Source organism: Gopherus evgoodei, chromosome 4 (assembly GCF_007399415.2).
Source record: "Gopherus evgoodei ecotype Sinaloan lineage chromosome 4, rGopEvg1_v1.p, whole genome shotgun sequence".
Classification (NCBI taxonomy): domain Eukaryota; kingdom Metazoa; phylum Chordata; order Testudines; family Testudinidae; genus Gopherus; species Gopherus evgoodei.
Window position 1 is genome coordinate 129,996,125 of NC_044325.1, and position 23,084 is coordinate 130,019,208.

Below are 23,084 nucleotides of genomic sequence, written 5' to 3' on the forward strand. Positions count from 1 at the left end.
TCTTTGAAATGCTTCCAGTTCTAAGCACAGTGCCAGAAAGGCAGGGACTCAATGCGTAAATGAGACAATGGTGTAAGGAGGAGAGGTTTAGGTTTATTGGGAACTAGTGAATCTTTTGGGAAGTGAGGATCATATATAGGAAGGACCTGAATCTCAGCATTAGTCTCATCAAACCAATCTTGGTGATGGGGGGTGACATAGGCAACGTCCTGTGGAAGCCAGGTGTTTACCTCCATCTGCCAAGGATCAAAGGGAAGGAGCCTGTGCTCTGGATCTCCTGCTGCCCTTGCCAACAAAATTCAACACAATATAAAAACTGCAGGTCATCCCAAGGTTTTTATTTAGACTTTTTTTTTTTGTATTTTCTTGATTGCTAACTTGTGAAATATGGTAAAAAAAATTCTGTAACAGTCAAGATAATAAGATGGTTAGACATTTGGAGGCAGCAAAGAAGACAGGGACATGGAATCACAGACCCATCTATAACCTTGGATATTAAGGAATGAACAGGGAAAGCTTGAGGCCACAAGGCCTCGTGCACTGCAACTAGCCTGTAAATAAGGCAGGTTGCTTCATACTAACCAGGAGCATAAAGTCAGTAGATCAAACTCTGAATGCTCACAAGGAACAGATCAACAGAGTAAAAAGGGAAAATAGCAGCACACTTAAAATGTGATCTGCATGGAAGGGAAGAATTCTTCCTAACCATTGCCCCATCCAAGTTTCCCTTTCCAGCGTGACTGATGTTCTGAATCAGACTAATTGAAAAGCAAAATTTCCGTAAAAAAAATACTTAAAGAATGCACCCCAGGGAGTCCAGAGCTGTTGGAGGTCCATAAAGACCAGGAATTCTCCCTTTCTGTTTCGCCGCAGATTTGAGGGGTGTGTACACCCCAGAATATGATCGAGCTAACCGCAGCCACATTATGTGCATTCAGCCACCATAAATTAATAAAATAGAACACCACATAGTATAGAGTTAATTTGAAAGCAGGATTTTAGAGGCAAGGTCAAAAGAAGCTGGCAGTTTCTGCTAATCAGAATGAGAGGAAGGGAAAGAAAAGTCAACAGACTGGAAACCTTGGGTGACAAGAACTTTGAATTTGTGCACCTTTGATATAGAAGTATTATAATTAAGATTGTTAGGAATGTTTGTCGGTAAGTAGTTTATTGAAAGCTGACAAAAATAGTCTATGGCCCTTGGCTGGGACTGATTTAGTTGGGGGTCGGTCCTGCTTTGAGCAGGGGGTTGGACTAGATGACCTCCTGAGGTCCCTTCCAATCCTGATATTCTATGATTCTATGACGCTCACAACTGGAGTCCTGGCCCCCTTGGACAAGAAAGAACAATGATCAGTCTATAGCCGCTGGGTGGGGCAAAACAAACGGTCTATGGCCCCTAAGCCTCCTGGCTGGGGCAGGTAGTAGCAATTGCGGGAATTGGCCCCCTGGGCAGAGCAGAACAACAATCAGTCTATGGCCCCTGGGTGGGGCAAAACAGTCTATAACCCCTACGATTCTGGGCTGAGACATAGAGCAGACGAGCAGTCATGCCTGGTGGCCTGTGAGGGTAGTAGGGGAACCCAAGCCCTGCCCTCTCCACTGGGTTCCAATCCAGGTCCCTATGAAGCTGGGGAACTCCCTGCTAGGTGTTCAGGCATCAGCTTCTACTGACTTCCCTGGGTCACTTCCTACCACAAGCTGTGTCCTGGGCACCTACTCAGCTGGCAGCAGCTTGGCTTCCCCGGCAGTCTCCACAGTCAGCAAGTCACCTGCAGCATAGTCCAGGTCCTTGGGATCTACCACTGGAGTGTCACAGACACTTCTGCAGGTACCTCTGAGAAACACGTCCTTTCTCCTCCATAGCCAGCCCTGACTGATCTGGGCTGCCTTCTTTTATCTGGCTCTTCCATCTGGAGCATGCGCAGCAAGGGAAAGGGGGCATGGCCTTCTGGGCTCACAGTAATTGATCCATCACCACTGACCCAGTGCAGGGTTGGTACACCCCGTAACAGTGAAATCATCACTATTACTTATCTAGTTTCTCAAACAGCTCACTTCTCCGAGAGCATGGCATATTTAACACAACACACACTTCAAACCAAGTAGGTCAAAATTACAGATTGACCTGTTTTCTTAAACATGAATCACTGGCAGTCCATTTTAACAATTCTTTACGCCTCCTTGGGAAAGTTAAGATGGGAAAGTGAGCAGATCCCTGCATAGTACATAATCAATGGAGATTAAAACAGATTAATTTAAAACTAGATGTTACAGCACCCCGGGATTATTTTGAAGTATTCAAAGGATGCTACTGACTTTTCTAACTCCTTGTGAGCTCCCCAAGATAGTTTCCCTTCTACCCCGAGAGGATCCTACAAGTTCAGAGCCATCCACTTACACAAGAAGTTTCAACTGAAAGTAGACTGGCTTACATTAAGTTTACATTGTGTGTGGAAGGGCATACAAATACAATGTCCCTTTATCTGTATAGTTTCTCCCAAATATTTCTGTGCAATATTATTCCACCTTGTCAACCATATCAGTTCCCTCTACATACACTGAGCACCTATATTTGGAAATGCTTTTCAATGGTTCTGGACTACCAGATGCTCAGCAATTACCACTACTCAAAGCATTTTTGCTGACATACCTGACAGGTTGAGATCTGCAAGAACAACATTTGTCAGGAATCCATGCATATCGAACTGAATTCTACCATTCTTCACACTGTCTGTAATAACAGATTTCACAGAGCCCAGTGCCAACATACAGGCTTCATGTATTTTCCACCTACAAAAGAATTCAGATGTCATTAGTTTTCCCACATTCATTCTGAAATTTATTTATCTATATCTATATCTATATATACACACACACACACAGTTGTGACCATATATATATATTTATGAGGGAGACAGATGTACCTAGAGGAGACTTTAAGGGACAGAACAGAGCGGTCTCACCCCCTAATCTGACAGCTGTTAAGGAAACCACACACAAGCACAGGAAATGATGAAAGTACCATCGAGGTGTTTTGATCCTAAGCGCTTTCCATCATCTCACTCCTCTCCAAACAAAAATCTGACCCACTTTACCTTAGTCCCATTTAGATCTTGAACTTCTGACCTTGTCTTTTCAATTATAAAAATTCTGTATACCAACCACAAATCTTAAAGAAACTGATATGGGACTAACACGCTAACAAACTAGTCGACATGCCAATAGATTTACTGTTGACATAGCATATGATCACATCTCAGCCTAAATTATAAGATAGGAAGTTGTCTTGTAAATTTAACCTTAACTATGTCCTTGTATTAATAGCTACAGAATCTTTGTACAGAATTTTAACCTTAAATTACAGAGCTATCCTCACAACTAATTATTATTTAAACAAAATTTTAGTATGAAAATTTCATTCATAGATTATAAAGTCTGTTCATCTCATCTGACTTCTTGGTCAGAATTGTAGGTCTAGAGGGATCTCAAGTGGTCATCTAATCCAATCCCCTGCACTCATGGCAGGACTAAGTATTATATAGACCATTCCTGACAAGTGTTTATCTAACCTGCTCTTAAAAATCTTCAATGATGGAGATTCCACAACCTCCCTGGGCAATTTATTCCAGCGCTTAACCACCCTGACAGGAAGTTTTTCCTAATGTCCAGCCTAAATCGACCTCGCTGCAATTTAAGCCCATTGCTTCTTGTACTATCCTCAGAGGTAAAGGAGAACAATTTTTCTCCCTCCTTGTAACAACTTTTTATGTAGTTGAAAACTTATGTCCCTGCTCAGTCTTCTCTTCTCCAGACTAAACAAACCCAATTTTTTCAATCTTCCCTATTAGGTCATGTTTTCTAGACCTTTAACTTTTGTTGCTCTTCTCCAGACTTTTTCCAATTTGTTCACATCATTCCTGAAATGTGGCATCCAGAATTGGACACAATATCCAGTTGAGGCCTAATCAGTGTGGAATCGGGCAGAAGAATTACTTCTCATGTCTTGCTTACAATACTCCCGCTAATGCATCCCATAATGTTAGCTTTTTTTTTTTTTTTTTGCAACAGCATTACACTGTTGATTCATATTTATCTTGTGATCCACTATCACCCCCAAGATCGCTTTCTGCAGTACTCCTTCCTAGGACATAATTTCTCATTTTGAATGTGTGCAAAAAATGATTACCTATCTTTCATAACTGTTATTCTTCCAGATATGTTGCTCATGTCCATTCCAAATAGTGATTGAAGCACCACTATACCAAAGGCTGCATCATCTCCAGCCTGCTGAGTAATGGTGTAATGTGAGGTAAAGGTGTGGATTGAGGACCATGTCTTAGCCCTGCAAATTTCCCGTGTTGGAACCTGGGCCAGGAACTTTGCTGACTACACCTGTGCCCTTGTGGAATGCACTGTCACCACAGGGGCAGGTATTTTTGTCAGATTGTAGCACGCTTGGATACAGGAAGTAATCCATGATGAGATTCTATGGGGGGAGATTGGAAGGTCCTTCATTCTGTCTTCTACCGCGATGAATAGCTCAATAGATTTTTGAAAAGGCTTCGTCAATTTGATATAGAAGGCTAACGCCAGGCAAACATCCAACAAATGAAGTTTTTCCTCCCTGCTACTTTGCGTGTAGCTTGGGGTAGAACACTGGAAGAAAAATATCCTGGGATATAACATGAAGCTGGGAGACAACTTTAGGGAGGAAGGCTGGATGCAACTGAAGTTGAACCTTTTCCTTATAGAAACACAGTGTACGGAAGGCTCAGATATTAGGGCATTAAGCTCAGACACCCTCCTGGCAGAAGTTATTGCTAACAGGAATGCCACTTTATATAAGACAGACCACAGAACACGTTGCAAGCGGTTCAAAGGGTGGCCCCATTAGTCTGGAAAGAACCAGATGCATTTTCACCCATGCCACTTGTTCACATTGTGCTACTCAGAATTCGAAGGGATGAAGCTTTGGTGATATTGATAGCTCCAGCCTGGCCCTGTGAGCACTGGTACATATCTCTCTTGGAAATGTCAGGGGAAAACCAAATCACCTTACTACTGCTCCTGGACCTGATAACTCAGGAGGAATTCTGAAGGAATGTCTAGTATAGTGAATGCTTACGGGAAGAGGGTAGGTTTAGAAGAGAAAATAAGGAAAGAGCAAGTAAAAAATCACTTAGAAAAGTTAGATGCCTGCAAGTCACCAGGGCCTGATGAAATGCATCCTAGAATACTCAAGGAGTTAATAGAGGAGGTATCTGAGCCTCTAGCTATTATCTTTGGGAAATCATGGGAGACGGGGGAGATTCCAGAAGACTGGAAGGGGGCAAATATAGTGCCCATCTATAAAAAGGGAAATAAAAACAACCCAGGAAACTACAGACCAGTTAGTTTAACTTCTGTGCCAGGGAAGATAATGGAGCAGGTAATCAAAGAAATTATCTGCAAACACTTGGAAGGTGGTAAGGTGATAGGGAATAGCCAGCATGGATTTGTAAAGAACAAATCATGTCAAACTAATCTGATAGCGTTCTTTGATAGGATAACGAGCCTTGTGGATAAGGGAGAAGCGGTGGATGTGATATACCTAGACTTTAGTAAGGCATTTGATACAGTCTCGCATGATATTCTTATAGATAAGCTAGGAAAGTACAATTTAGATGGGGTTACTATAAGGTGGGTGCATAACTGGCTGGATAACCGTACTCAGAGAGTAGTTGTTAATGGCTCCCAATCCTGCTGGAAAGGTATAACAAGTGGGGTTCCGCAGGGGTCTGTTTTGGGACCGGTTCTGTTCAATATCTTCATCAACGATTTAGATGTTGGCATAGAAAGTACGCTTATTAAGTTTGCGGACGATACCAAACTGGGAGGGATTGCAACTGCTCTGGAGGACAGGGTCAAAATTCAAAATGATCTGGACAAATTGGAGAAATGGTCTGAGGTAAACAGGATGAAGTTCAATAAAGATAAATGCAAAGTGCTCCACTTAGGAAGGAACAATCAGTTTCACACATACAGAATGGGAAGAGACTGTCTAGGAAGGAGTATGGCAGAAAGAGATCTAGGGGTCATAGTGGACCACAAGCTTAATATGAGTGAACAGTGTGATACTGTTGCAAAAAAAGCAAACATGATTCTGGGATGCATTAACAGGTGTGTTGTAAACAAGACACGAGAAGTCATTCTTCCGCTTTACTCTGCGCTGGTTAGGCCTCAACTGGAGTATTGTGTCCAGTTCTGGGCACCGCATTTCAAGAAAGATGTGGAGAAATTGGAGAGGGTCCAGAGAAGAGCAGCAAGAATGATTAAAGGTCTTGAGAACATGACCTATGAAGGAAGGCTGAAGGAATTGGGTTTGTTTAGTTTGGAAAAGAGAAGACTGAGAGGGGACCTGATAGCAGTTTTCAGGTATCTAAAAGGGTGTCATCAGGAGGAGGGAGAAAACTTGTTCACCTTGGCCTCCAATGGTAGAACAAGAAGCAATGGACTTAAACTGCAGCAAGGGAGATTTAGGTTGGACATTAGGAAAAAGTTCCTAACTGTCAGGGTAGTTAAACACTGGAATAGATTGCCTAGGGAAGTTGTGGAATCTCCATCGCTGGAGATATTTAAGAGTAGGTTAGATAAATGTCTATCAGGGATGGTCTAGACAGTATTTGGTCCTGCCATGAGGGCAGGGGACTGGACTCGATGACCTCTTGAGGTCCCTTCCAGTCCTAGAGTCTATGAGGATCACTGCTGCCTCCAGCACCTGAACCTCGAATCTCTTCACCTCACAGAGTGGAAGCTCCATGGCTAAACCCAATGGAGCTGGCTTGTTTGGGCCCGGTTAGGGAAGTCCTCCTTAGCAGCAGGAAACCGGCCACTAGGAAAATGGAAAAGATTCACAATTTTTTCTGAATTTTTTGATATAGAAGGCTAAAGCCAGGCAAACATCCAACAAATGAAGTTTTTCCTCCCTGCTACTTTGCGTGTAGCTTGGGGTAGAACACTGGAAGAAAAATATCCTGGGATATAACATGAAGCTGGGAGACAACTTTAGGGAGGAAGGCTGGTGCATGGGAAGACTCAGCTAGGGAATTGCCCACCACTTAAGTGCACACCCCCTGTGGAGTGTAAACTCAAAATTGTATTGTCTTGTGCTCCACAGAGAACTATACAGAGTAAGCAAATAAAATTCACTCTCTCCCTCAATGTGGAGGAAGATATGCACAGCTTTTTCCTCTCCCGTTATGAATTCCACAAACTAGTTTCAGAGAAAACAAAAACAAGTTTATTAACTACAAAAGATAGATTTTAAGTTAGTATAAGGGTTAGCAAACAGATCGAAGCAGGTGAAACAAACCACACAAGCTAAGCTTAATACTAAAGACACTCGTTACAAGTAGTAATTTCTCACCCTAAATGTTGTGTAAGAGAGAATGCAGAGTTTCTTGAAGGCAAGCTGCTCTTGCCTGCAGCTTAAAAACCTCCAGGTATTTCTTTTACAGGCTAGACACCTTCCCAGCCTGGGCTCAGCTCTTTCCCCTTCCCCCATCCCTCTTTGTCTTTGTTTCTTGCATGTTACCAGCAGTCATCCTGGGTGGGGATTCAGTGAAGAACCACTTTGATTAAGTCACTCTCCGGCCTTAAATAGGTTTTCCATATGGCAGAAACCTTTTGTTTAACAATGTGGTTCCTCCACCCCCCTCAGTGGAAAAATACTGGCATTCTATTTTGGAGTCCAGTACCAGGTGACTTTGATCTCGTGACTCTGAAGCATCAAAGCAACCATGAGTTAGAGGCTATTTGTAGCATCCCAGGATGGTGGGAGATTACCATGTTCAAAGACCTATTCTTTTTCCTAATGGCCCATTCAGACTGATTGCATTCTGTCTGGTGTGAATTCCCCAGGTGCAAACACTTTTGTAGTACAGATGTATAGTCAATATTCCTAACTTTAGATACACAAATAATACATGCATACAAATAGGATAATCATATTCAGGAAATGATATCTCACAAGACTCATTTTGCATAAAATATATCTTAGATATGCTATAATCATATAACAATATTTCTATGAAGAATATGAGGCGTAGTGTCACATGTACTACATAGGTACAAGCAGCCATGTGGCCAAGGAGCTTTAGGCAATTCCTTGCTTTGGTGATAGGGAACTGCCTGAAACCTTGTATGTCACCGCACAGGGTATGGAAATGCGGCTTTGGGAGATATGCTCTTGCCTGTGTTGAGTCCAACACTGCCCTTATGAACTCTATCAGCTGAACAGCGGACAGGGTTGACTTCTGTACGTTCAATAGAAGATTGCTCTTATGAGGCTCACATGCACCTCCACTTGAGCTTTGGAGCAATCCTTGACCAGCCAGTCATCGAGGTATGGGAACACCTGCACCTGGCGCTTGCACAAGAAAGCAGCTACAACTGCCATGCACTTGGTAAATACTCAAGGTGCCACTGACGAGATGAAAGGAAGGACTGTGAACTGATAGTGATTGTGGTTCACCACAAACCTGAGACGCCTTCTGCGGGATGGCGTTATTGAAATATGAAAGTAAGCGTCCTTCAAATCGAGGGCAACATAATAGTCCCCTGGATACAGGGACGGGATAATGGAGGCCAAAGAGACCATGCAAAACTTCAGTTTCTTTATGAACTTGTTGAGGTCTAGGATGGGTCTGAGGCCACCTTTGGCTTTCGATATTCAGAAATACCGGGAATAAAAATCCCTGTCCTTCAACTCCTGAGTGACCTCTTCCACCGCCCCCACACTTAGGAGCATGTCCACCTCCTACATGAGAAGTGGCTCGTGAGATGGGTCCTGAAGAGGGAAGATGAAGGGAGGGAGGGAGGGAGCTGAACTGGAAAGAGTATCCCCTTTTCTACGGGGTGGAGCACCCAGAGATCTGATGTAATTCAGGCCAACGCAGGGTAGAAATGGGATAGTCAGCACGGGAAGGTAGGGATGGATAGGTCCAGAGCTTGGACTGGTGAGTTGCCCTCGGGCGCATTTTCCAAAGGTCTGCTTTTGACCTGAAGACTGTTTTGCTTGCTCAGAACCCTAAGCTCTCCTTCTATTATTTCTATTACACCTCCTAGAGAAGTCTTGCCTGCTCTGAAGGTGGAAGAATTGAGACGGGGCTGCATTTTAAAGTGCCTCTGCTGCGTAGATGGAGTGTGAAGCCCCCGCAGTAGAGTAAATTTTTCTCCCAAAGACATCCAGCCTTTTTGTATCACTCTTTCTGGGTGCTGGGCCCCTGGTGTGCTTGGGGGGCAGTGGTGTCTAAAAATGTTGGAATCCCTTAGAGCAAAGGTGGGCATACTAGAGCCTGAGGGACTGTCCTGTTCAGCCCTCGAGCCTCTGCCTCAGGAGGCTAGCCCCTGGCTCCTCCCCTGCTGTCACCCGTCCCCTGCAGCCTTAGCATGCTCGCTCCACTGCCAGCACAGTGCTCTGGGCGACGGGGCTCTGAGCTCCTGGGGCAATGCAGCTGCAGAGCCTGGCCTGACCTGGTGCTCTGTGTTGCGTGGTGGTGGTGGCATGGCCAGGCTCCAGCTGGGCGATGCGGCTGTAGCACTACCAGCCACTGGTGCCCTAGGCAGCGCAGAAAGGGGACAGAGAGTGGGGGAGTTGAATAGAAGGCAGGCGAGTTCTGGGCGGTAGTCAGGGGGGCGGGGGTGTGGACAGGGGTCGGGGAGAATAGGGGGTTGAATGAGGGCAGGGGTTCCAGGGGGCAGTCAGGAAGGAAGGGGGGTTGGATGGGGCAGGAGGGGACAGTCAAGGGCAGAGGTTCCAGGGGCAGTCAGGGGACAGGGAGAAGGTGTGGTTGGATGGGGCAGGGGTCCTGGGGGGGCGCAGTGGTGTCAGGAATGAGAGGAGGGGTTGGATGGAGCAAAGGGGGTCCGGGACGGTCAGGGGACAAGGAGCGGGGGTGTGTGGATGGGGCAGGGGTCCCAGAGGGTCCATCAGGGAATGGGGGGGTTGGATGGGGCAGGAGTCTTGGGGGGATTGGAGGGGCAGATAGGAGGTGTGGGACGGGCAATGACCCCCTCCCTTAACCAGCCCTCTATACAATTTACGAAGCCCGATGTGGCCCTCAGGCCAAAGAATTTGCCCACTCTGCCTTAGAGGAAATGAAAATGGGTTCTCTTCGCTGTCAATGGCAGGGAGGCAGGGGTCTGCCAGTGTCTTGATGGTCTCCTGCATAGTTCTTATGGTTGGGAGGGCAACCCAAGAGGGGCTCGAGGGTGCCAGAATGTCCACCATCAGATCCGATGTCTCAGCAACCTCCTCGACCTGGATCCCCAGGTTCTGGGTCACTCTGCTCAGGAGCTGATGGAGGATCCTATTATCCTCTAGTGCAGGAGCCTGGGATGTTCCAGCCATTGCCTCATCTGGTGAAGATCAGGACGACGCTCTATCTGGGACCTGCGCTTGTTCCTGACCCTCGTCATTAAGGGGATCGTGTGGTGCCAGGTCTTCTGGTATGGTGACTGGACTTGCGCTGAGGAGGATGGAGGAGGCGCGTGGGACACTGAAGCCACCGACGCAAACTCCTAGACTGGGAACCCCTGGCTTTGGTGGAATGCTCAGGGAGTCTAAAAAGGCCACTGTGTTGGAGCCTACCATTGCACATGCCACAGCATCGGGTGGAATTGCTGCTTCTCCCTGTGCGACCTCAATCGTCTGTGCTCCGATCTAAGTCAGCTTCACCTAGACCTAAAGGACTCAGACTCCAATTGGGAGGACCATGGGGGAGCAGTGTTGACCAGTGCTGGGACCGGTGCGGCTCTCCTGCCCGTCTGCTGCTAGAAGATGCCAGTGCCCAGCGCCACGGGGATGACGACTGGCGCAGTACAATTGCTGGCTTGCCTTGAGACAGTACCGAAAGTCTCACGGGTGCCCTGTCTCGCCACAGTGGAGAAGGCGGTGTCGTGAAGGCAATGAGCTCTCTGGCAGCCTCAAAGGTCTCTGGTATAGATGGCAATTACAACACCTGCTCACAATCATCCTGGAGAGGGGAGTCTCAGGGGCCTGGACTTGACTGGTCCCTTGGTGGGGCAGGAGTTGATGGGAGCCTGACTAGGCAGTGCTGCTCTTACATGGCCCAACACGGGTCTCACTATGCCAGTCTTTCCGTGCCAGTCTGGACGTGGGTGAGTGCCCTGTGTCAGGCATTTTCTTTTTGTGAGGCATCAGAGACTGGGAACAGTGCTGCGCACCACCCTGCATGGAGCCCCTGTGTGGGGAACTCTGTTGGTGCTGAGGGTCTCTATCTGAGTCCCTCCTCAGTGCCAAAACTTCTTGTGTCGATGCCAAAGCACTATGCACTGATGCTAAGGTGCTCACCTAACCCTGGGTCCCAGTGGGGACTGAGGGCAGCTTCCATGATAGCTCAGTGGTTTGAGCATTGGCCTGCTAAACCCAGGGTTGTGAGCTCAATCCTTGAGGGGGCTGCTTAGGGATCTGGGGCAAAAATTGGTCCTGCTAGTGAAGGCTCGATGAACTTTCAAGGTCCCTTCCAGTTCTAGGAGATTGGTATCTCTCTTATTATTATTGTCATCATCTTCAACCATTAATCTCTCTTCCTTTTGGGTCTTGGGGTGAAATCCCCTGCAGATTCTATAACCGTCTTCTTGATGAGCTTTGCCCAGGCACTTTAAGCAGGAAGCGCGACGGTCACTCCTAGGCATAGGTTTGCCACACGCAGTGCAGAGTTTAAAACCTGGGGACCAAGGTTTTAAGGCCCTGCTACTGGGGGGTGGACAGACAGGAAGGGGTACCCCCAGATGATATCTTATAAAAGACTAACCATATACTAACTACTACTATTACTAACTACTAATTTAACTATTTACAGAAAAAGTCTGAAGACTGATAAGGAGGAGAGGTTTGCTGAAGCAAGAGAGAATGAGCATTCCAGCTAAATGTGACAGGCGGTAAGAAGGAACTGAAGTGGTGGCAGGTTGGCAGAGACATATATTTGGCGCCAGGGAGAGAAAAACCTCTAGGGGAAAAACTTTCTGGCTGCCCTGCACATGGCAGGCACATACCTAATTGGAATTGACATGAGCAATCACTCGAAGAACTGATTGTTCCTTCCTTAGTGGATTACTTTGCATTTGTCCCTACTGAATTTCATTTCCCTCAGACCATATCTCCAGTTTGTTCAGACAATTTTGAATTTTAATCCTATCCTCCAAAGCACTTGCAACTCCCCTCCCAGCTTGGTACAGTCCACAAAGTTTATAAGTGCACTCTCTGTGCCATTATCTAAATCACTGATGATGATATTGAACAGAACCAGACCCTCCTGTGGGTAATACAGGCCTAAATTTTTAAATAATCCTAATATGTGACAGGGGAGTGCATCAACTCCCAGTGAGCCTTATGAAGCTCTTAATGGCCTTCAAAACACCAACCACCCCATCGGCTTCAGGAGATTTGCTATGCCTCCCCACACCCTCAGAATAGCAAGGGACACCCCCTCCCCCCAAAGATTGAGTCCCCACTGTGAGCCATAGAAGGCTCACGCCCACCCCATTAACCTAAAGACACTTATTAAAAGACTCCTGAACTGCATGAGCCTTAGGATGCTAGTGGGACTTTGCACACACTTCCTGCAAACCGCAGTGCATTCTTCAGGGGCCAGCCAAACCACCTCCCTCAACAAGCCTCACTAAGGCAGTTTGCTCTCCAATGAACCCTGAGCGGGTTAACATAGGGGCTGATTTTACTATCACTCATCAGTATGTACCAAGCCTAATAAGGATCCTAGTACCCTGGGAGTGGTTATGATGAACCCCAATGAGCCTACAAAGATTTGCAGAAAGTCAGGTTATTTCTCCACTTAAGGCTCACTGATAAGCCCTTTAATATCTGTAGGAGGGGTAGAATGTCCTGCTATACTGCCTTCCCATGTCCTCTTCTTCATTGTCTCCATGATCTCACCCGCATATTCTCTTACTTCATTGTCCCCCCTTTTCACCACCATTTTAGCCCCCTCACCATCAGCACCACAAGCACCACTCTTTTGAACCCCACGCCCACACCACCCAAACACCCTCTTCTGGTTCTCCTCTTAAGTCCATAAGAAATGAGCACCTGAGGAGATCTGCAGGAATGGTGGTACTGAGGCTACCAGGGGGTTGCAGGGCAGGGGCATTCCCACCCACCTTTAAAAGAGTAATCCAACAAATAATGTTAATGCTCACACCACACTTGTTCTTATGTTAGGATACAGCAAAAATCAGAAGAATTCTCTGTGAAGAACTTATCAGCCATCTTCGTGTGATAACTCAAAATATAAACCTATATTTTCCTTCAATTTTTTTTTAATTTATAAATATAGTCTTGGGTGTTCTTGGCTTTTTTTTTTTCTTCTTCAAAATGATATTTAGGTTTTCAGTAGTTAGTTGGTGGCTTACTTTAAGTTCAGAGCCAATGAGCTATTTGCATGTTACTATTTAAACTCCCAACTTTTAAAATTAGAATTTTGGACTTTCTGGAATAAGGCGAACCTACCTCAAACTCAGGCTTAATTTACCAATTTTGAGACAAACATTGTTTTGCTGTGGGGATGGGTGGGGAACAAGAGAGAGCAATATCAGGCTTTCCAGAGAAATTCAGCTGAAAATTTATTTATAGAATGGTTACCGCCCCTTTCTAATATCCACTTAAAAACAACACTGAGCTAACACTATCTACACAACAAAGAATACTTATGTGACAGTAAGTAGGCATCTATCAGACTGAGATGTCTTTTCTTCCCCTTTTCCCACTTAACACCGGCCGTTGAAAACAATTCTAAATCGGATGCATTCATGAGGGGATAATGAAAAATCCACACATGAATAGAAACAAGAGGCGATATCTGAATTCAGCAGCATGAAGCCAATGAAGAAGTCCACCCAAATTCATTTTTATAACTTATCTGGAATTGTAACCAGAAATTTTTTTTTAATTGAAAACAATTTCAGTTCTGAAGTGCTGGTAACTGCTAGTCTATTCTAGGGAGAGCAGAGAACACTACTGTTATATGTAATTGTAGATGTCTTTACACGGGTCAGGAATTTTTTTTACCATTTTTGCTTCCAACACGCAAAACCCACAAGCTCAGTTTTACCCCAGTTGCATCACCAGAAATTACAATTCATTTGCATTATGTCTCTAATGCTGTGAGATAGCCCACCACTTATTCCGTTATCATTGCTACCCAGATTGCCTGTCTGCTTACCAATGCTCAGCACCACTGTTTTTAGCTTGTTCAGCTTCCTGCAAGTGTCTCGTAGCTGCAGCAGCCAAAGCAGTTGCACTCTCATTCTGGAAATCAGCAGCAACGGCCTGGGTAAAAGAAATAATGACTGTCACTCTGTTTCTTTGTACAGGTGCATTTTAAAGACTCTTTTTGCAGCTGTTATTCTTCAAACTAGCTGGTACAAACTGTATGTAAGGGACAGTGGCAATTTTTATAACAATCAAGTTGTAATTCAAAACCATTTGGGTCCTTTAGACACAGAACACATTTCTTACCAGCAACAAGTCCTGTGCAGCAATCCTTACTGTATAAGAAAAAGTGTCGTCATCTTCATCCTCCACAAATTGCTGTGGATTTGCAGTCCAGACTTTTATCTGAAATAAAAGCAGGGGGAAAATCATAATAGTTCAGTGACATCTGGATGACAGTGAACACTGGAGTGACAAATGGAATAAAATTCAGTAGTACCAAGTGCAGAGTCATGCATTTAGGCTCTAATGAGAATTTCTGTTACAAGCTAGGGTTCATCAGGTGCAAGCAACCGAGACCTGGGAGCGTGAGATGATCACAGGATGACTATGCACCACCAGTTGGTGCGGCCATGAAAAAGGCAAACATGATCCTATGACGTATCTTATGAGGAATTTCCAGTAGAGACAGAGAAATAGTAATGCCATTGTACAAGGCATTAGTAGGACCTCATTTGGAATACTGTGTACAATTCTCATCACCTATGCTCAAGAAAGATTAAACTACACTGGAACAGGTGCAGAGAAGAGCTAGGAGAACGGAAAGCCTATCTTAAGAGGGGAGATTAAAAGAGTTTAGCTTGTTTAGTTTAGCAAAGCAAAGACTGGGAGAAGATATGATTGTTCTATAAACACATTAGGGAGTAAATATCAGGAAGAGTGAAGAACTATTAAAACTCAAGGACAAGAAAAAATGGATATAAACTGGCCATGAAGAAATTCAGGCTGGAAATTAGAAAGTTTCTAACCATCAGAGGGTGAAGTTCTGGAATAGCCCTCTAATAGGAATCGTGAAGGCAAATCACTTACTTAGCTTTGAGAGAGACACACACACATAGAGCTGGACAAATTTATGAGATGGAAGCTTTTTTAAAGACACCATAATAGAGGCTCAACTTAAATGTATACCCCAAATTAAAATACATAGTAAGAAAACCTAAAAAGAGCCACCACAGCTAAACAAAGTAAAAGAAGCAGTGAGAGGCAAAAAGGCATCCTTAAAAGAGTTGAATCCTAACGAGGAAAATAGAAAGGAGCATAAACTCTGGAAAATGAAATGCAGGTCCCTCACCAAAGGCTCTTAAGCAAACAGTCATGGGATAAGAGGGAACGTTCTCTCATGGATTGGTAACTGGTTAAAACACAGGAAACAAAGGGTAATAATAAATGGTGAGTTTTCAGAATGGAAAGAGGTAAATAGTGGTGTCACCCAGGGGTCTGTCCTGGGCTCAGTCCTATTTAACACATTCATAAATGATCTGGAAAAGGGGGTAAACAGTGAGGTGGCAAAATTGCAAATGCAAAACTACTCCAAATAGTTAAATCCCAGGCAGACAGCAAAGAGCTACAAAAGGAGGTCTCGAAACTGGGTGACTGGGCAACAAAATGGCATACTGAATTCAATGTTGATAAATGCAAAGTAATGCACATTGGAAAACATAATCCCAAGTATATTTTTTATAAAATGATGGGGTCTAAATTAGCTGTTACTACTCAAGAAAGAGAACTTGAAGTCATTGTGGATAGTTCTCTGAAAACATCCACTGAATATGCAGCAGCCGTTAAAAAAGCAAACAATGTTCGGAATCATTGAGAAAGGGATAGATAAGACGACAGAAAATATCATGTAAAAGCAGGAAAGAGTCCTGTGGCACCTTACAGACTAACAGATGTATTGGAACATGAGCTTTCGTGGGTGAATACCCACTTCGTCGGATGCATCCAATATGTCTGTTAGTCTATAAGGTGCCACAGGACTCTTTGCTGCTTTTATAGATCCAGACTAACACAGCTACCCCTCTGATAGAAAATATCATATTACCTCTATAAATCCATGGTACGCCCACCTCTTGAATACTGCATGCAGATGTGGTTGTCCTATCTCTAAAAAGATATACTGGACTTGGAAAAGGTTTAGAAAAGGGCCACAAAAACTATTAGGGGTATGGAACCTATGAGGAGAGATTAAAAAGATTGGGACTTTTCAGCTTGAAAAAGAGACAACTAAAGAGGGGATAAGATGGAGGTCTATTAAATCATAACTGGTGTGGAGAAAGTAAATAAGAGTATTATTTACTCCTTCTCATAACACAAGAACTAGGGGTTACCCAAAGAAATTAAAAGGCAGGAGGTTTAAAACAAACAAAAGAAAGTATTTTTTCACACAACGCACAGTCAATCTGTGGAACTCATTGCCAGAGGATGTTGTGAAGGCCAAGACTATAACAGAGTTCAAAAAAGAACTAGATAAATTCATGGAGGATAGGTTCATCAATGGCTATTAGCCAAGATGGGCAGAAGACAGGATACTGGGCTGGATGGATCTTTTGTCTAACTCATGTGACAAAGTTCCTCCTCTACCTTGGTGGGCTCTGCGCTTATTGGCAGATTTGCTCACCTCAGTGATCTTCCCCACAGTCTGAATAAACTCCTCCTGTGTTTGATCAGGAGTTGGCAGATTTGGGGGGAACCTGGGCCCGCCCTGTACTACGGGTTCCAGCCCAGGGCCCTGTGGATTGCAGCTGTCTAGAGTGCCTCTTGTAACAGCTGCATGACAGCTATAACTCCCTGGGCTACTTCCCCATGGCCTCCTCCAAACATCTCTTTATCCTCACCACGGGACCTTCCTCTTGGTGTCTGATAATGCTTGTACTCCATAGTCCTCCAGCAGCACATCCTCTTACTCTCAGCTCCTTGTGTGTCTTGCTCCCAGCTCCTCACATGCACTTCCTCTCCTCTAGCTCCTCCCCTTCTGCCTGGAGTGAGCTCCTTTTTAAATCCAGGTGCCCTGATTAGCCTGCCTTGATTGGCTGCAGGTGGTCTAATCAGCCTGTCTGCCTTAATTGGTTCTAGCAGGTTCCTGATTACTCTAGTGCAGCCCCTGCTCTGGTCACTCAAGGAACAGAAAACTACTCAGCCAACAACCAGTATATTTGCCCTCTACCAGATTCCTGTATCCCACTAGCCTGGGTCTGTCACATATCCCTCCCTCCTGCTCAACACCAAGGGGTTGGGCAGCTTGGGATGCCAGACAGTGCACACGTGACAAGCCATCGGCATTACCGTGATGGCTCTCTGCTCAGTGTTCCACATGGAACAGGAAAGGTTGGAATGATAAGAACCACCTGGTCACCCTTGCGTTCTTCTCCTTGTTCCGTTGCATCCATTGAAGAGGGGCATGCTCAGTCATGAGGACAAATCTGTGCCCGAGCATGTAGTAGCACAATGTTTCCATGGCCCATTTTACGATGAGGCACTCTCTCTCCACCACTGCATATTTTTGTTCCCTCAGAAGGAGTTTCCTACTGAGATACAGAATTGGGTGTTCCTCCTCCCCGACCATCTGTGATAGAACGGCCCCCAACCCTACTTCCGATGCATCTGTCTGCAGGATAAATTCCTTGCTGAAATCAGGGGCTATCAGTACAGGGTTACTGCAGAGGGTAGCCCGTAGGTCTGTGAATGCTTCCTGTGCTGCGTCAGACCATCTCACCAGATCAGGTCCACAGGCTCTCACTAGGTCTGCTAGGGGGCTTGCCCTTGTGGCAAAGTGTGAGATAAATCGTCAGTAATGCCACACTACACCTAGGAATGCCCGGACTTGTTTCTTGCGAAGCGGTAGGGGCCAATTTTGGATGGCCTCCAACTTGTTCACTTGGGGTTTTACCAGACCTTTTCCCATGATGTAGCCAAGATATTTGACCTCCGTGAACCCTACAACGCACTTGGCAGGGTTTGCTGTAAGGTCAGCTTGCCTGAAGGTATCAAGGACTGCCTCCACCTTCTGTAGGTGGGTTTCCCAGTCTGGGGTATGAATGACCATATCATCCAAGTAGGAAGCAGCATAACTGTTATGCAGGCGTAATAGCTTGTCCATGAGGCGCTGGAAAGTAGCCGGGGCCCCATGTAGTCCAAAAGGGAGGACAGTATATTGAAAAAGACCCTCTGGTGTAGAGAACGCAGTCTTTTCCTTTGCATCTTCCGCAAGGAGAAACTGCCAGTACCCCTTCGTCAAGTCTAGGGTAGTCAAGTACCGGGCATTACCCAGACAATCCACTAGCTCATCTATGCGAGGTATGGGGTACGCGTCGAACTGGGATACTTCGTTTAGTCGCCGGAAGTTGTTGCAAAACCTTGTGGTGCCATCAGGTTTGGGCATCAGCACAATTGGGGTGGACCACTGACTGTGGGATTCTTCGATGGTCCCCAACTCCAGCATTTTTTTCACTTCTGCTTTTATTTCTCCCTTTTGGCCGCTGGCACCCAATAGGGCCTCATTGTTATTCTGGCCCCAAGGTTCGTGACGATGTGGTGACATGTTTCGGTTGTTCGACCTGGTTTTGTCGAGAACACATCTTGGTTCCGGAAGATCATCTCAGACACCTCATTCTTCTGGTCTGGTGTTAAACCGGGAGACACTCTCACCTGTTTGGAAGGCTTGTTTTCCTGGGTTAGGTCTTTTCAGATAGTTATGCATGCCTCCTGTGCATGCCAGGGTTTCAGAAGGTTGATGTGATAAATCTGTTCTTGTTTTCGGCGTCCTGGCTGCCGCACCTTGTAGGTTACTTCCCCCACGGGTTCAACCACCTCATAGGGCCTGTGCCATTGGGCCAGAAGCTTGCTTTCTGCCGTGGGTACCAACACCATCAACCGATCCCCTGGTTGGAACTGTCGGACTTTTGCCTGGCGATTGTAATAGGTTCTCTGGGCCTCCTGGGCCTTTTCCAAATGTTCCCGTACAAAAGGGGTTACACGGGCTATCCGGTCTCGCATCTGTATTACATGTTCTATTATATTTCTCCCCTCATTGGGTTCCTCTTCCCAAATCTCTTTAGCGATATCTAGTATGCCACGGGGGTGACGTCCGTATAATAAGTCGAATGGGGAAAACCCAGTTGAGGTACCTCCCGGATAGCGAAGATAAGGTAGGGCAGTAAGGTGCCCCAATCCTTCCCATACCAACTTACCACCTTCCATATCATAGCCTTGAGGGTTCAGTTAAACCTTTCTTCCAAGCCATCAGTCTGCGGATGGTAAACTGAAGTTCTCAAGGTATGTATATGGAGCAGAGTACAGAGGTCCTTCATTAGTTTTGACGTAAATGGGGTTCCTTGGTCTGTTAATATCTCCTTTGGTAGCCCCACTCAGGCAAAGATCCCCACCAGCTCTTTGGCTATCGTTTTAGAGGCTGTGTTCCACAAGGGGACAGCTTCTGGGTAGCGAGTAGCATAGTCCAAAACAACAAGTATATATTGGTGGCCCCATGCCGTCTTCTCCAGGGGTCCCACTAGGTCCATGGCTATTTGCTCAAAGGGGATCTCTATGATGGGAAGGGGTACTAAAGGTGCCCTCAGGTGGGGACGGGGACTGTGCAGCTGACACTCCGGGCAGGACGCACAGTACCTCTGCACTTCTTCATGTACTCCGGGCCAGAAGAACCATCGTAGGACTCGTGCCAAGGTCTTCTCTACCCACAAGTGCCCCCCAAAAAGATGACTATGCACAAGACTTAATACAGCGTTCTGGTGTTTTTGAGGTACTAAGATCTGCTGTACCTTCTGCCCCTGTACTGATGCAACTCGGTGTAAGAAATTCTTCTTCATTATGAAGTAGGATCCTAGTCCCTGGGTTCTCCCTTCCACGGGGACCCCATCTATTTCAGTCACCTCCTTTCTAATGTTGTTGTACGTTGGGTCTTCAGCCTGGTCCTGTCCAAAATTTCCTCTTCTGGGGCTAATCTGCCCAAGATCTAGGGATCCAGTCTCTGTTGCCTCTACTGGTTCAGAAGCATTAGGGTGGGGGTCAGACTCGGGTGCTTCTCCCTCCTCGCTGGCCTCCTTTTCAGATGCTCGGGTCCACCTACCTACGAGAGCGACCCTCTGGCTTTGCGTCAGTATTCGGGTTCCCAAGACCTTAGCTGCCCTCCTTTCCCTTTTCGACTTTCTACCCTGTCTCGGAATGGAAAATAAATCTGGGGATATTTCAGAGAAGACTGGGGGTTGACAGTCCACTGTGGATGCCTCACGAACTTCGGGCTTCCTGTCTTTCTCCAATCCTCCTACTGGGAGTGAGGGCTTGTCTACATCACAAAGTTGCAGCGCTGGTGAGGGGGTTACAGCGCTGCAACTTAGGAGGTGTACACATTTGCAGGGCATCACCAGCGCTGCAACTCCCTGTTTGCAGCGCTGGCCGTACTCCCGTTTTGTCTCGGGTGTAGAGGATCCAGCGCTGGTAATCAAGTGTAGACACTTACCAGCACTTTTCCTGACCTCCGTGGAATAAGCAGGTATCCCAGCATACCTGAGGAAGCGTCTGGTAATCAAGCAGGTCTCCTTCCCCGGTTTGCAGGGGGGTTCGGGGAACGCGAGAGCAAACCGCGGCGAAGCTGGTCTCCTTTCCCGGTTTGCTCTCGCGTTCCCCGAACCCCCGTGCAAGCAGGTCTCCTTCCCTGCGGTTTGCAGGGGGGTTCGGGGAACGCGAGAGCAAACCGCGGCGAAGCTGGTCTCCTTCCCCGGTTTGCTCTCGCGTTCCCCGAACCTCCGTGCAAGCAGGTCTCCTTCCCTGCGGTTTGCTCTCGCGTTCCCCGAATCCCCGAGCAAGCAGGTCTCCTTCCCTGCGGTTTGCTCTCGCGTTCCCCGAATCCCCGAGCAAGCAGGTCTCCTTCCCTGCGGTTTGCAGGGGGGTTCGGGGAACGCGAGAGCAAACTGCGGCGAAGCTGGTCTCCTTCCCCAGTTTGCTCTCGCGTTCCCCGAACCCCCCTTGAAGCCACCCAACAGCGCTGCAGTGTGGCCACATCTAACACCACTTGCAGCACTGGTTGCTGTAAGTGTGGCCACTCTGCAGCGCTGGCCCTATACAGCTGTACTAATACAGCTGTAACAACCAGCGCTGCAAAATTGTAGATGTAGACATACCCTAAGTCTCCAAACCGTGGGAAGTCCCTCCCTATGAGTACTGGGTATGGGAGTTTAGGGACTACACCTGCTGCTACCTCAGTAGTGTTCCCCTGAATCTCAATTTTTACTGGGATGGTGGGGTAACAACCAACTGTCCCATGGACGCATGTTATCCCCGTACGCTTAGCCCGCAGCAGCTGACTACACTCCACAAGCTTCCCCGAGACAAGCGTGATAGCACTCCCCGAATCAACCAGTGCTGTGGTCTCTACCACATTTAGCTTTACTGGTCTGGTGTACATATGTGGGGTTAGTGAGACCCCCACAACATGGATTAGGGAGCATGAGTCTGCCCAGTTCCCCAGGTTACACTGCATAGGCTCCTCAGCATTGGGACACTGTGCAGCTATATGTCCCCACTCCTCGCAGGCATAACATCTGTATGGGGCCTTAGGCATTCCCCGGTCTCTTGGTTTGGGCAGTCTAACATCACGATCCTCTTCTCCCTCAATGCTCTGACTCTCTGTGGTTTCCGGTGAGCCTTCAGCCCCTCTCTTTTTCCACTTGGGCTCTCCTGGTGGCCCCGTCACTCGAGCTCTAGGGCTTAGTGCTGCTAGTTTAACCCAGGGTGCCTCTTCCTTAACTGGTCGGGTCAGCTCCCTCGCTGTCCTTCACCTTTCTACCAGTGCAACAACCTCATCATAGGTGGAGGGTTCATTCTGGCTTACCCAGGCATGAAGGTCTGGCGGTAGTCCCCTCATGTATCGGTCGATGACCACAACCTCTAGTATCTCTTCTGGATTCTGGGACTCCGTTCGCAACCACTTTCGTGCGAGATGGATGAGGTCATACAATTGAGACCATGGGGTTTTATTTTCCTGGTACCTCCACTCGTGATACTGCTGGGCCTGCACTACAATCGTTACCCCGGATCTGGCCAGGATTTCTGCTTTCAGCTGGGAGCAGTCTGCTGCAGCCTCTTCAGGCAGATCATAGTAAGCCTTCTGGGCCTCCTCACACAGGAATGGGTCAAGGATGCCAGACCACTGATCTCGAGGCCAGGCCTCCCGTAGGGCTGTCCTCTCAAAGGCCAGGAGGTATGCCTCTACATCATCCTCCCGTGTCATTTTCTGCAGCCAATGGCTGGCCCGCATGATCTGCGTCCTATCATGGTCGCGGTTCAGCTCTGTAAGGGTCTTTACCTGGTTTACCAGTTCTCGCAACACAGCTCGGTCTTGAGAAGCCTGGTCCATCAGCAGGCGATTAGTCTCTTGCTGCAGCCGCACTGCCTCCTGTTGGGCAGCTGCCTGGACACAGGTAGCCTCCTACTGGGCTGCTGCAGCTTGTATCAATGCCTGTACTAAGTCATCCATTGTGGTGGAAAAAAAACCAAAAACTTCTATTTCTTTTTTTTTTTTTTTGATCACCACCCTCCTTCTGCTGCTCTGTGCACACCAGATCCCACCTCTGACACCAGTTATGACAAAGTTCCTCCTCTACCTTGGTGGGTCCTGCGCTTATTGGTAGATTTGCTCACCTCAGTGATCTTCCCCACAGTGTGCATCAACTTCTCCTGTGTCTGATCAGGAGTTGGGAGGTTTGGGGGGAACCCAGGCCCTCCCACTACTCCGGGTTCCAGCCCAGGGCCCTGTGGATTGCAGCTGTCTAGAGTGCCT

General features: G+C 46.7%; 1 protein-coding gene across 3 annotated transcripts in view; it reads right to left on the minus strand.

The window, feature by feature from the left end:
- Positions 1–23,084, minus strand: part of IPO9 (importin 9) — a 178,625-nt gene that overhangs the window by 84,308 nt on the left and 71,233 nt on the right. For all 3 annotated transcript variants that reach the window (XM_030561056.1, XM_030561057.1, XM_030561058.1), the window contains 3 exons: positions 14,540–14,638; positions 14,244–14,350; positions 2,654–2,793 (listed from right to left, as the gene is read on the minus strand). In XM_030561056.1, the coding sequence (XP_030416916.1) occupies positions 2,654–2,793; positions 14,244–14,350; positions 14,540–14,638 (346 nt within the window). The remainder of the gene's footprint in view (positions 1–2,653; positions 2,794–14,243; positions 14,351–14,539; positions 14,639–23,084) is intronic.